The following is a 14909-nucleotide window of genomic DNA, read 5'->3' on the forward strand; positions in this document are numbered from 1 at the left end:
ATACATGGACGGGAGAGGTCTGGAGGGTTATGGACTGGGTGCAGGTAAATGGGACTAGCAGAATAAAGTTTTGGCACAGACTAAAAGGGCTGCATGGCCTGTTTTCTGTGCTGTAGTGTTCTATGGTTCTATACTCATTCGATTTGCCAGCACTTTATTCATAGCTTATTTTGCTTTGGCAATTCAAGCGGTACGTTGAGTGAGGGCACATACAAATTAGTATATGTAATAATAAAAGAGAATCTGAAACATGTAGAAGACATTTCAATTTAAAATGGCTGCTTTCTATTCCCCCAAATGACCTTCCATTGGTATTAAATATAATTAGACTGATGGTGGAAGTCTCTTCCCTTTGACAGTTTGTAAAAGTTCAGAGGAACATGGGCCAAGCACAGGCAAATGGGACTAGCTTGCTTGGGCAACATGGTCAGAATGGACGAGGTGGGCCAAAGGGTCTGTTGCCATGCTGTATAGTTCTATGACTCTATATGTGAATTGACATTGGGCAGCCTCTGCCAGGGTCCTAGTGGACTTGGATCTGAAGACAAAACTACCATGAAAGCTCAGATTAAACAGATCAGGGTTCCCGAATTGCCCCAAACAAAAACACTATTGATTGAATCCTGCACATGATTAATAGAATTTTATTTCAATTTATCATCACATTTTAATTTGATATTTAAAGAAATAATAATACTGGTCATGAATTCATGATAGACTCTGATCTATGTATGATGCAGGAAAACAAAAATCAAAGCTAAAATGAAAATTCATATCATGTCAATACCTGGTGAGGTGGAAATGAAACTCACAAAACATAAAACAAAAAGTTAATTCCTCACCTCTCCCTCTGTAACAAATCAAAAACCTACATCATATGTAACAGGCTCATACCTCAAAGCTTCCTGGCTGTCTTGATCACAATCCAGTTTCAAAATGCTTTTATTATCTAATCCCACAGTTAAAGTAGCGACCTCTGGGTGCACAATTACAAAAGCTATTCTCTACGAAACTATACAGTCACATTGGGATCATGATTTGTAGCTACAGAATTACTCTGTCCTTTTTATGTTAGATAACTGAAGTTATTTGACCGTTCACTGACAAATTCTCATGACTATATTTTCCAAGATGCACTTTGATGCTGGACTGGTTTATATATTTTCTTCTTCACGCAGAAACTGAAACACCGAAGAGAAATCTTTCTGTGTGTAGCCTCGTGCACACATCATCCTATATATCTGATGAGACAATGATCCCAATAGTGCAGGGGTTTTAGTGTTTATGGCAGAGTTTTGTGCTAATCCCAGATCCTAAACAAAAGAAAATGAAAGTTAAAAATGACTTATTAATTTTGACTTTAGAATTCTATTATAGCGATTCAGATCATAATTAGCTAGAGCATTATTACAATAAAAGTTCATTCAAGCATTTTGTCAATGAGATGTCTGAGGCAACTTATATTTTAAAATCCCAAACCGAGCTACTGAAAAAAAAATCAGATTGATTCCATTTGCCTGATATAAAGTGCACAGCCTTAGAAAGATGGGGAGTGGTGCACAATGCTAAGTCCAGACAAATATCCAGACTTCATTTCTTGACATACTTCAAAGAAATCTCTGCCCCATAGTTAGCTGTTGAACCCTGTGACAGATGTCCATGTCACTTGAGATTCCCATCAACTGTTTTTCTACTTTCGCTGATCCTTTATTTTGTTGTGAAATTTGAGGGTTCATGTACATTCCGAAGACACACAAAATGATTAATGTGTTTTCTCTTCACAAAGGATGACAGACCTCCTGGAAAATCTGGAGTTTTGACACATTTTGCTTTTACCTTAGCTCCTTATAGGAAATAAAATCAAGTACCTGCTCTGATATCAGACAACATATGCACACGTTCCTACTAATAGTGTAGCAATTCATCACATTGGAGCTTCAAAGCATTGTTCACATGGTTCAAGTAACTGAAGGGATGGCGTGTGCCATTTCCATACAATGTGGGAAGATAGGTATTAAGTGTAAGGCATTGTCTTGTATGCCTCAGTAAACAAGTTGATGACTGCACTGAGCTCAAACTCCATCACGAGCAATTCAAGCTTTGACTGAACATTGTGGCTCAATAGCTAAAGTTGGGATGACCTAGGTTCTGGAGTGGAGGTGGTGTGGGTAGAAGAGTTTACCATTTCCTTTGACCTGTGAAACAAATGTCCTCTTCTGATCTACCCTCACTATACAACACTTCAACTGTCAATAAAGACAAGACCAAGAAAACTATGGACCACTTCTCTTGTCTTGACACCTCTCAGCAAAGCCAAACATCAACCTTCAGTCTGCCAGCACAGCAGTGTTCCCGGCCCTTCTGTACTTTCCTGGGACATGGACTTCCTACAGCAGCCATCTTGAAGCACTGGAAAGACACCACCCGTGTTGTAATTTGCAAAATCCCCCAAGCCACTGGCAGGCTAAGTGAACCAACATCAGCCCTTCCAGGTCACATTCCCGGCAATGAGGGCCTAATTGCATTCAGTTGGCTCTGACTGGGTATTTGTACGCCCAACAACAGATTCCTGAAACAGACACACTATTGAGAGCTCCATCATGCAGTAATTTACTAAGTAGACCAAGAAAAAGACCCACAGATCTTCCCTAAGTTTCCTTGAAAATGTGCAAAAATCGTGGGAATCCCTGGCCCATGACCAGTCAAAATAGTGAGGAACATTCACAATGCTATTCAGAATCTTGCACTCAGTGATTGGGAGGACAAGAAACTCAGTGTGAATGACAGAGGGAGCACATCACCTCTCACACCATGATCCCACCCAACCTGTGGCTGAGTAAATCTGACTTCAGTAGCAAGGAAAATGCTGGAATCTATCACACAGGAAGTTGGAGAAGAATAATAGGATTGGGCAGAGTCAACATAGATTTATGAAGGGAAAATCACATCTGACAAATCTGTTGAAATTACTTATTGTTATTACTAGCAGAATAGACATGGGTGAACTAGGTGATGCAGTGTATTTGGATTTTCAGAAAGCCTTTGGATAAGGTGCCACACGAAAGATTATTAAACAAGATTAAAGCTCACAGCATTGGGGATAATATGCTAGTGTGGAATGAGGATTAGTTAACGGACAGAAAACAGAGACAGTATAAATAAAGGGCCAATTTTAGGTGAGACGGTGACCAGTAGGATGCTGGCATCAGCTGTTCACAATCTATATCAATGATCTGTATGAGGGGATCGAGTGCAAATATAACCGAGCTTGCTGATGATACTAAACTGGGTGGCATTTTGGGCTCCAATGAGGATGCAGAGAGGCTTCGGGGGACATTCTCAGGCTAAGTGAATGGGCAAGAACAAGGTAGATGGAATATAATGTGTGCAAAATATGATCTCCTTCATTTTGGTACAGAGAAAAATGGAAAGAGTATTTTTTTTAAATGGTGAGAGATTGAAGGTGTTCAGAGGGACCAAGGTTTCCTAGTAGATGAATCATTGGAAGTTAAAGTGCATGTAAAGCAAGCAATTAGGAAAGAAAATGGTATGTTCACATTTATTGCAAGAGGATTTGAATGCAAGTGCAGGGACATCTTGCTCCAATTATATTGAGCTCCATTGAGACCACATCTGGAATACTGTATACAGGTTTAGTCTCCCTACCTATGAAAGGATATACCTGTGACAGTGGGAGTGGAGCAATGGCTCACCAGATTGATTGCTGGGATGGCATGTTTTCCATATGATAAGGATAAGCAGACGGGTCCTGCGCTCTCCCGAGTTGTAATGCATCGTCCAAGCTGTCACTGAAACATACCAAATTCTTAAATGGCTTGATAAAATAGATACTGTTGATATGTCCCTTAGCTGTGTGTCTAGAATCAGGGGCCATAAGCTCAAAAACCTGGAAACCCATTCGAGAGAGATGAGGAGAAATTTTTTTGCTTAGATGGTAGTGATTACTTGGAGTTGTCTACCCAGCAGGGCGTGAAGGTTCAATAACTGAATATATTCACGACAGACCTGGATTGATTATTGGACATTATCGAATTCAAGGATAAATGGTTGTGCAGGAAAGTGGTATTAAGATGGTGGTTTATATGGACTTCAGTAAAGCCTTTGACAGGATCCCACATGGAAGGCTTGTAGAAAAGGTTACAGCCCTTGGGATCTAAGGTTAGTTGGCAATTAGATCCAAAATTGGATTGGTAATGGGGAAATGATGGAGAGTTGCTTTTGTGATTGGAAGCCTGTGACCAGTGGTGTATCACAGGGATCGTGCTGGGATCCTTGCTGTTTGTTTTTATAGCAACAACTTTCGTATTGGAGAAGTGATTGGAAGTTTGCACGTGACATGAAAATTGCTGGTGTTGCTGATGGTGAGGAGGGTAATTTTAGGCTACAGAATGATGTTGATCAGCTGGTAAGTTAGTCAGGGAATGGGCAGGTGGAATTTAATCCTGATGAGTGTGAGGTGGTACATTTGGGGAGATGTACCTAATACACGTAGGACATATATCATGAATGGCAGGGCTCTAGGGAGTATTGAGGAACAAAGGAACCTTGGTATACGTCCAAAGATACCTGAAAGTGGCAGTGTAGGTTGATAAAGTGGTGAAGGCGGCATACGGGGATGCTTGCCTTCATTAGCTGGGAGGTCTTGATACAACTTGGTCAGGTCAAAGCCCAAATATTGTGTGCAGTTCTGGTCACCACACTATATGAAGCATGTGATCACACTGGAGAGGGTGCAGAGGAGATTCACCGGGATGTTGACTGGGATGAATTATTTCATTTAAAGAGACTGGATAGGCTGGGCTTGTAGGCTGAGGAAGGACCTGATAGAGCTATACAAAATTATGAGGGACAAAGAGAGGGTAATAAAAAATTTTACCCCCTGGCAGAGGTGTCTAAAAAGCAGTGGGGATTGTTTTAAAGTGAGGAGTAATCTAGAAAGTAGCAAAATAGAAGAGTTCCATCCAAAGAATTATAAATTTATTTAGAACCATCTCTGCTGCAGAAAGAGCGATTGTACAAGACACCAAATGATGGCAACTTGTACAATCACTTCCTTAAAGTAACAAAAGATATTTTTCAGAAGCTTGTAGTTAACACTTGATTGGATCATCTATAAATAATGTGACTGGAGGGATGCAAATTATATAATCTCATTGCGGACAGGATTTGATAGCCAACAATCAGCCCTAATGGTAATACAGGGCACCATCCAATCAGCTGATTAAAGAACGAGATAACCTGAACCCTCTCTGCAGTATTTCTGCCTTCTCTCAGCAGACTGAATACCCACGTGGCATTTGATGATCAAAAAGCAGTAGAAAAATGGACACTAATCACTTTTTTATTTTTAATAAACAAGAATACCTTTGCCATTTAAGGCTGTTGCAAATCCACCTGATAATCGTTAGCAGAAGGCACACTATCCATCACTCCCGGTACAGGGTTGTAGGTATCACTTGACCAGCATCGACCTGAGCTCATGTTCAGAATTTTCGCCAGAAGCTTCGGGTCAAGGCCTAGCCTGTCAAAAGTTGCAGATGAGTCGTTTAAGGTCAAAGTTCAAGCAGGGTTGACCAGTTATCTGCTGTTTGACCCCATAAAGACCATTTGTCTCATTCTAGTAAGTGTCTTCCAAAATGATGTTACTTTATTTGGATTTATGACATGACATTAAGTGATTCTAACTCAGCCCAGCATATACAAATTGAACCAAGCTATTAAATACATGGTCAATAAACTTTAAAGAGACAGTGCTCACAATGGCTTGCACAGGCTGGATGTAATAGTTCAACAAGAATATGCACAGAGCATTCTATTTCATTTAACTAATCTTTACTTCATAAAATGTAGAAATCCTATATCTAATGTCAATAAATATTTCTTTTAGAATTTCAATATATGGCACACCAAAAACTAATTCCTATATACATCTCCACTTCCTGTCTTAATAAAAGTTACACAAATCATAAGTGTGTGTTCACACTCCATATGATTTGTTTTCAAAAGTTAATTTTGTTATAAGAAAAGCAGTTGTTCCATGTTTTGCAATAGGAATAAAGAATGCCTAAAAAGTAGAAGATATATTCATAAAAAGTCAATCAAATTAGAAAAATTGCCGACCTAATTTTTCCATTCAGAATCAGATTTATTATCACTGACTTAGATGATGTGAAATTTGTTGGTACAGTGCAAAGACAAAAACATTACTGTAAATAACAAAATAAATAAATAAAGTGCAAAAAAAAAGGAATAACGAAGTAGTGTTCATGGACCGTTCAGAATCTGAGGGCAGATGCGTAGAAGCTGTTCCTAAAATTGTGGAGTGCGGGTCTACAGGCTCCTGGTACTCCTCCTCGATAGTAGTAACGAGAAGAGGGCATGTCCCAGATGGTAATGGTCCTTAGCGATGGATGCCACCATCTTGAGGCACCGCTTCATGAAGGGGGTTCTCGATGTCGGGGAGGGTTGTGCCCGTGATGGAGCTGGCTGAGTCTACAACCCCTTGCAGCCTCGTGATCCTGCGCATTGGAGCCTCCATACCAGGCTGTGATGCAACCAGTCAGAATGCTCTCCACCGAACATCTGTAGAAAGTTTGCAAGAGTCTTTGGTGACATACCAAATCTCCTCAAACTCCTAACGAAGTAGAGCCGCTGCCATGTCTTCTTCGTGATTGCATCAATGTGTTGGGCCCAGGATAGATCCTTCTACGGTTGGGCATCAACAGAGTTCTATACCATGAAGTGTTGCGCAGTTTAGCAGTGAATATTTGGGAGTATAGCCTGAGCTGTTTAGAGAGGCAAGAAATATGAATGTTTTTTAAAACATAATTATTAAAAAGGAATTTTATGTTCTCGATAAAGGTAAAATATGCTTCCACTTTAACATTAATTGCTTCGAAGTATGCAACTCAATAAATGCAATTACTAATAAAAAACAGAAAATGCTGGAAATACTCAGCAGATCTGGCCACATTTGTGGGAAGAGAAACAGAGTCAACATTTCAGGTTGAAGACCTTTTGTCAGAAACAGGAAAGAGACAAAATGAACTTGTTGTAAATTGTAAATTGGTTTATTGTCATCACATGTACCGAGGTCCTGTGAAAAACTTTGTTTTGCATGCCATCCATACAGATCAATTTCATCATATCAGTACAATGAGGTAGTACAGGGAAAACAATAACAGAATACAGAATAAAGTGTTACAAGTGACAGAGAAAGTGCAGTGCAGGTAGACAATAAGGTGCAAGGCCAGAACAAGGTAGAATGCAGGGTCAAGAGTCCATCTTATCATAAAAGGGAACCACTCAATAGTCTTATACCAGCAGGATAGAAGCTGTTCTTGAGGCTGATGGTAAGTGTTTTCAGGTTTTTGCATATTTCTGCCCGATGGGGAGAGGGGAGAAGATTGAATGTCCGGGTGTGGGAGGGATCTCTGATTACGTTGGCTGCTCTTCTGAGGCAGTGAGAGGTGTAGACAGAATCTGTGGAAGGGATGCTGGTTTCTGCCATGTGCTGTGTCTACAGCATGGACAAAAGAACAGAGACAAAAAGAATGTGGGAGTTGCAAAAATGCAGAGCAGGAAGACATGACCAGCTGGTTGGGCTGGGCATGTCCTCCACTTCCAAAGGAAAAAGGGAAGAAAAAAACAAACAAACTACACCAGTATCAGATGTCTTCTATGTTCCTTTGTCTGTTGTTTACAGCTCATCTTCATGGTCACCCTATCAGAGACATCCCCTCCCCCACCCTCCCTGCAGGTTAACAAGCTTCTTTTGTCTCCTTCCCAGTCCTGATGAAGGGTCTTTGATCTGAAACGTTAGCTCTGTTTCTCTTCTCACAGATGCTGCCTGACCTGCTGAGTACTTCTAGCATTTTTCTGATTTTATTTCAGATTTCCAGCATCTGCAGTTTTCTCTTTGATTGTCCAGTGTAATTATTAACCTTGATCATATCCAACCTTACTTGTAATAGTATGAAAAACTACTATAAGGAACGACAGTGAGGTTTATTACAATGAGGTCAATTACTAGACATAGATGTGTGGCACTAAAAAAAATCTTGACACAGGAGTTTCAAACCATAAACCGTCTTTTCTAAGACTTCCTAAACCAGCCTTCATATACACCCATCCTGCATAACATCTAAAGACACAGCACATTTTGCATTGTGCTACTCCATATCTCCAAGGCCTTAAACTAATGATTTTCATATGAACATTTTCAACATAAATACATCAGTATGTTTCACACCTCTGCTTCTATCTTTATAAATGAAGATATTACGTGAGCTATTGGTGGCACATCTGGGGGAGGAAGAGTAAGGAAAGCTCCAATTTGTGTTGCAAGGCATTACCCAATGCCAACCTCAGGACCAGAGATGTGAAAGTCGACTCCGCACTGTAATAAAGTAGACAACAACAGAACCAAGGAGTGTACAATAAGCACTTTATTATTTAACGCTAGCGTGAGTGAGGGATACAGAGAAAGAGTAAACAGTGTAACCTGAGCTCTGTACTGATCCCCACTCAAAGATTTACATGTTTGTGTCCCTCCTTTTATACTTAACCTACAGATGCCTACGTGCGAAGTTGCACATGCTTGGGCAGTTGCTTACAGCAAACTTTTAGCAAAACAAGATATGCCTTAAGCACTCCCAGGCACCTGCACATCTTGCAGTCATAACTATAGTCACGCCATGGTTAACCCTTACATATCCAGTTACTTTTACAGAGACTCCATTATATTATAATCATAAATGCAGTTAGTTCAGGGTGATCCACTATCGTTATAGGGCAAATTGTTTATGAAGTATTTGGTCACATTAACTTGTTATTTATTCCACCTTACCTTGAAGATCAGCAGCTCAAAGACCTCATGACTCTCCTATTAATATCACAGCCATAGGTAAATCATTTGTGCTTTGGTGCAGAACAAGTTATGACAAGTATTTCCAGGGGTATATAAAAAAAAGCACCATTTACCTCTTTCTTATCATCTTAGCCTAACTACTCACCTGACAGATGTGAACACACGCTGAACAGAGCTAGGTAAAGATCACAGAAGACTGAATCATAAGCAAGTGAATCAGAGGGGAATGAGTAAGTAACACAGGTGCCATCATAGAGTAAAGGCAAGTAGTTAAAAATCTATAAAACCTCTACAGAACTGTATATTGATTTTAACTAGAATACATAAATAATGGCAAAGAATCACCCAAATTGTTGAGCATTGATCATACAGACTTGTTGAACATTCAAAATGCCAAACTTTTTTTTAAGCCTTTATGTTTTGAAAGTCTCCATTGGTCTGTGATCAATAATGACCTCCTTCATTCTCACAAAAAAATAACTTATGCAATCAAAGGCAGTGAAGTTGAATTCATTTGTGTCAGTACAATAGGACATTCCCTTGCAAAGTGACCTACACAGTGATTAACAGCAGGAGGGTCTTGTCAACATTTCAATCAGCCAAGACATGTATCTTCCGTTGTTTGCATTTGGGGTTCTGTCTGCTTCCAACAAATGGACTCTAGGTTCTTAATGCCAACCTGAATGCTCTTTCACTATTTTGAGCAGTCTTGGGCCAGGGAGTTGTGCTGGATGGAGGAGATGTTCCACTTTTTCCCAAGGAGGTTTTGAAAATACCCTTGAATCAGTTCCTCTGTCCATCCGATAATCAACTCCCATGATGGAATTTGATCATGGTGGCTGTTGCAAGGGTCTAGTGTCAGGTATGTAAACTATGTGTCCTATCCATCAGAATCGAGTGCGATTGGGACTTCAATGTGGGGGACATTGGACAGAGGACACTGACATTGGCTCACTTATACTGCCGGTGGAGTTGGAAGATTCTGCAGAGTTCATCTGTGGAACTTCTGCAGCACTCTGAGGTACTGCTATGGATAGCTCATATGTCAGAAGCATACAGGAGGGCAAGGATGACTGTTGCCGACAGACACTGAGCTTTGTGCCGGACTTAAGGTCTTGTTCTTCAAACATTCTTTTCCTCAGATTACTAAAGGCTCTGCTAGCACCCAGAATGTGATTGTGAATTTCACAGTCAATGTCTGCCTTCGTAGAGAGGTACTCCCCAAGATTTGGGAAGAGGTCCGCTATTTCCAGGGTCTAATTATGAACCTTTATTATCAGAGGGCAATGTTAAATGACAGCAACAGGTTGGTAGGGGACCTCTGATTTGCAAATATCAAGTGCACGGCTCATTCTCTCATAAGCTTCAATGAACAAATTGATGATGGTTTGAAGCTCAGCATCCACCTTGTCTGCATAACGCAGCTTGATGACTGACTTTGGGGTGACATTGGCTTTGGAGTGAAGCGATGCAAGTTGAACAATTATTCATTTGTCCTGAAGATTCGTTCCACTCTAACAGGAAGCTTGTTGAAGGCTAGGTCCAGCAACACACTGAGAAATATTGTGAAAAGTGCTTTTTGGCACCAGTCTGCATTGAGTCCACAGCAAACCCAATCTCAATGTTTAAGATCACTCTATAACTCTATCATGGCTTGGATGCCGTTATGTAGGAGATGGGAACAATTTCTGTGGGCAGCCAAACTTGAGAAGAATACTTGATACTACCTCTCAACTGATGGAAGCAAAGGCTTTGCAAGGTCAAAAAATGTCACATATAGTGATCGATACAGATCTATGTATGTCGCTTGGAGTTGATATCAAGTCCGTTGCATCTCCAGCTGGATAAAATCCGTCCCATGATTTGGGAAGCTACTGGGAGGAGCTAGACGAGGAGGACTTGACAAAGACTTTCGGTGGCAGACAACATGGAAGTTCACCTGTGGATACCCCAATGGGATTTGTCTCCTTTCTTGAAAGTGGTTAAAATAATGGTGTCTCTGAGGTTCCCTAGCATGTGTGCCTCTTCCCAGTTGTGCGAAATGAGGTTGTGAATTTGTGACTGAAGTTGCTCCCTGCCATGTCTTAGAACTTCAGCAGCAATACCATCTGCCCCGAGGCTTTGTTGTTCCTCAGTTGGCATAGGGCCTTTTTAAACAACTTGTAGGTCAGGAGTGGCATCGTGCCTGGGTCAGATAACTTCCTGTGGAACAGAGTCAAGTGCAGACGAGCATCCAGAGCCAAGGAAGGAAAGCAGTCAGGAGCAGGGCAGGCATTGATTGTGAAAGGCTTTGGCAACCTCTGAAGAGTCAGCAAGGCATTAAACAAATTCAAGTTTTCTTTTCTTCAGCTACCTCTGTTTCATGCATTCAAGTCGTGGATTAGCAGAATTCCCTCCAATCAAGCAAAGTCATTATTTTTTGGTCTTTTGCACCTCAATTCCACCTCACTTCCGGTCTGCTTGCTTGGAATAAATAGAATCATAGTGCTCTCTTTGATGCTTCTGACTTCACATCCGAACCCTGAAGATCAAACAGCTCCACCTTTGAAGAATTGGCCGTCTCTGTTTCAGCATTTCACCTTTTTGCAATGTCATCCTGAACATGACTCCATTTCTTCAACACCTTCTCTGTGGCCTTCAACCTTCATCAACTCTGTCATCCAAACTTCACTGTCAGCATCTGGTTCTGCACTGAGATCTGCTCACCATTTGCCCACATTAACCCAACACTTCTATCACCTCGTATTCTAACTTTCTGCCCCCATTTCATCAATTTTAAAATTCCACCATCATCTGCAAATACTCCTCGGACTGCAGGGCATCCTATTTCTGAGGCCTTGACTCTCCTCCAAGCATACCTGTGACTTGGGCATTTTTGACCAAAATTTTGGTCACTTCTCTAAATTCTCTTGTCAGCCTCTTTCATTTACTGTAAAATATTACAAAAGTACAAATTCGGCTTGTTTCATAAACATTGATTCTCTTTTTAAAACTTCTCCAGAATCCTTATTGCAAAGATTGTCACAACACACATTTTAAGATAAGATCTTTATTAGTCACATGTACATTAAAACACACAGTGAAATGCATTTTTTGCGTGGTGTTCTGGGGGGGGGGGGGCAGCCCTCCAAGTGCTGTTGCATACACCTTCACTACATTGCTCAGAGGAGACTGAGCAAACACACTTTGTTCACAACAGCAGTCACTGTTCCAAAGGAATACGATGTCACTGGTTATTATGTTTTTGCAGCCTGGTAATTTGGTAGGCCATTAACCAAAGAGACTGAAGATCATTTATTTCTCCCAAACTATATTTCATTATATATGGTAAAACACTGAAATACAAATAAGATAAAAATTAATTTTTTTCTCACTATGCATTGCTAAAAGCTGACTCACTTCCCACCTGGTAGGGTTATTATTAACAATCAGAAATGCCAACTTGTGTTCACCAGTGTTGGTGTAGCATTGAGTTGCTTACTACTCTACCAATGTATCTCTATCTTGTATGTTCCTTTTTCTCTCAAGAACATACCTTGCTTCCCCTTCAAGCCATTTTTAGTAGTCGCCTCAGCTATTTGACAAAGAAAGAAGCTCCTTATTCTAACCACACTCTGGATAAGGGGGAAAATCCAACACATTAGTCAGACTTTTGTCAAACTGCAAGTACTTGGTCCTACAACTGTCACACTAATAAAAATCTGGTCCATTTTCTCATGAAGGTGGTTGGCATAGTTTACTTTGAAACTAAGAACCATGTACATTAACAACTATGGACAACACTTTATACAACAACTGCTTATTTGGCTCTGGTTTTGATACAATTACGATTGCCTGTGTTTGAAACACACACTTCAGAAACTGCCTGTACCATACAATTGGATTTTACTTGCTAAGTGGCCAATATTTCTGTTACTGTTTTGCTTGGTCTCAATGACTAATCAGTGAAAACAATCTGTTGTCAAATTGAAATGCATTTTAATTATATTTATTGAAGTACAGTTGCAATATTAAATGGAACAGGTTGTGGCATTACACAGATATGGAGCAACTTTGCAAATGCTGATTTCAATCCAACAGACTGGCCCAAGCATCCAAATGTACCATGTGCTAAGTGGGGGAAGATCCACCCAAATACTAAAATAATTCATACCATTGTGTAGTGCATGAAAGGACATAGACAATGGTTGCTTGATGAAAGAAAAATGGATAACAGATGTGAGGTAATAGTCAAGGTTGTTTGCAAGAACCTTTGTTGTCCAATAACCTACAGATACTTAAAATTGGCCTAAGTCACAAAGGATAACTATGTTTATCAGGGTCCTGATGAAGGGTCTTGGCCCGAAACGTCAACTGTTTATTTCCATCCATGGATGCTGCCTGACCTGCTGAATTCCTCCAGCACTTTTTGTGTATTGTAATTATGGTTAAATCCAGCTGGGGGTCAGAGCCTTTGCAGGTTAATCCAGTGAGAACCAGTACCATCCTCAAACCAGTTGTTTGAGGCATAAAAGTGACATTATAGTTTAAACTGAATTGTCATAGCTTTTCTTTAAGAATTCATACGATTAGGATGTTCCTTGATATAGTATCCACATTTTTCCATGGTGATTTATTTTCTTGTAGAAATATCAAAAATATGTTAAAACTCAATAACTCAATTCACACTGCTAAGGTGATAATAGGATTTTATTTTAAAATGATCTCTGTTAGCTTACATGGAAACCATGAAATTATTTTTTTAATTGATCTTTTGTTTATTTCAATAGTTTAACATTAACAGAAAAATAACCTACCTCAAAACTAATTGGGCTTATAACATCACTTGATCTAAGTGCATTCTTAAAATGAAACAGTATCTTTCAAATAATGGGACCAATGGGGAGAAAATATAAAAACTATCATAATCCCTTCACAACATCCAGGGACAAAACTTTTGCTTTTTAAAAAAACTCTGGGGCAGATAATACGAGGTTAAACCTTAAAAACATGAACAAATTAATAATATTGCAACTTCGTTTCTGCAATCTACCCACCTTGGATTTAACAGAGGTTATCAGGTTAGATTAAAGAATGTCTCTGGTGATCCATTATATTTATAGATCAATTTTTGAAAAGACAATTGGCTTTGAGAAAGATTTCTTCATATCTAATAATTAAATACATTCTAAAACAAACTAATTTTATGCTGTAAACACAAATTAGTGTTCAAGTTATACTCCATTCACCTACCCACCCCCATATGCAGAAGTCGAGAGATGTTGAGGGGGATGGAGCAGAGTTAATAACTATAGCAACAAGGAAAATCATAACTTGATTTATGTATCCTTATTAAATGTAAGAAATGAAAAGTAACCATTACAGTCATGAATGAAATCTCCTGAGATAGCTCACTATTTAATCTGCAACTTTCAAACGCTGCCATTTAGTATAGGATATAAAGCTCTTCGGGGGAAACCGTTATTCTTTAATTCAAAAACATTTTTTCAAGTGTATCATTATAATAGCACGTTAGAACTTTTGTTATGTTATCCTTCCTAGAACCATCCCACAAGTGCACACATAACTGACAGCTTAAATTGGACATGTTATTAAAATCAGCTACTGAAATCTTTGCCTTCCACTGGGTCCATGCTTGTAATGGCCTAAAACCAGTCTACAACATAATTGTCATTCAGATTGTGCTGCTCCTAGCAAGTCATGCTTCACTGGAGGGGACTGAGTTTCCATTTGAAATCAACAAATTAATCCTGGACAGGTATCCAAAAGGCCAAGTTTAATAGGAAGCAGCTACTGGGCCCTCAACCATGATAAAATGTTATTGCTGCTCCCCTGTAAATTGGGGGAACATGTGATATTTTCTACATAGGAACATTGTTGCTGTTTGAGTGATCTACTGCTCAGGCTATCAAAATGCTTGACAGACACTGTCAATCCTCATAATAACATGTCACTGGGCATACTAGCACACACTTACAAACACTCCAGCATCCCTTAATGCAGAAAATCCCAAACCGAT

At 39.7% G+C, this 14909-nt stretch overlaps 1 protein-coding gene across 1 annotated transcript in view; it reads right to left on the minus strand.

The window, feature by feature from the left end:
- Positions 1 to 364: 364 nt before the first annotated feature.
- The window catches only part of hibadhb (3-hydroxyisobutyrate dehydrogenase b), an 89999-nt gene continuing 75454 nt past the window's right edge, over positions 365 to 14909 (minus strand). Inside the window, exons 7-8 of the mRNA XM_052015817.1 lie at positions 5386 to 5542; positions 365 to 1313 (exon numbers count right to left, since the gene is read on the minus strand). Coding sequence (XP_051871777.1) covers positions 5395 to 5542 — 148 coding nt within the window. The 3' untranslated portion in view covers positions 365 to 1313; positions 5386 to 5394. The remainder of the gene's footprint in view (positions 1314 to 5385; positions 5543 to 14909) is intronic.

The sequence above is a fragment of the Pristis pectinata genome, chromosome 5 (assembly GCF_009764475.1).
Source record: "Pristis pectinata isolate sPriPec2 chromosome 5, sPriPec2.1.pri, whole genome shotgun sequence".
In the NCBI taxonomy this organism is placed as follows: Eukaryota; Metazoa; Chordata; class Chondrichthyes; order Rhinopristiformes; family Pristidae; genus Pristis; species Pristis pectinata.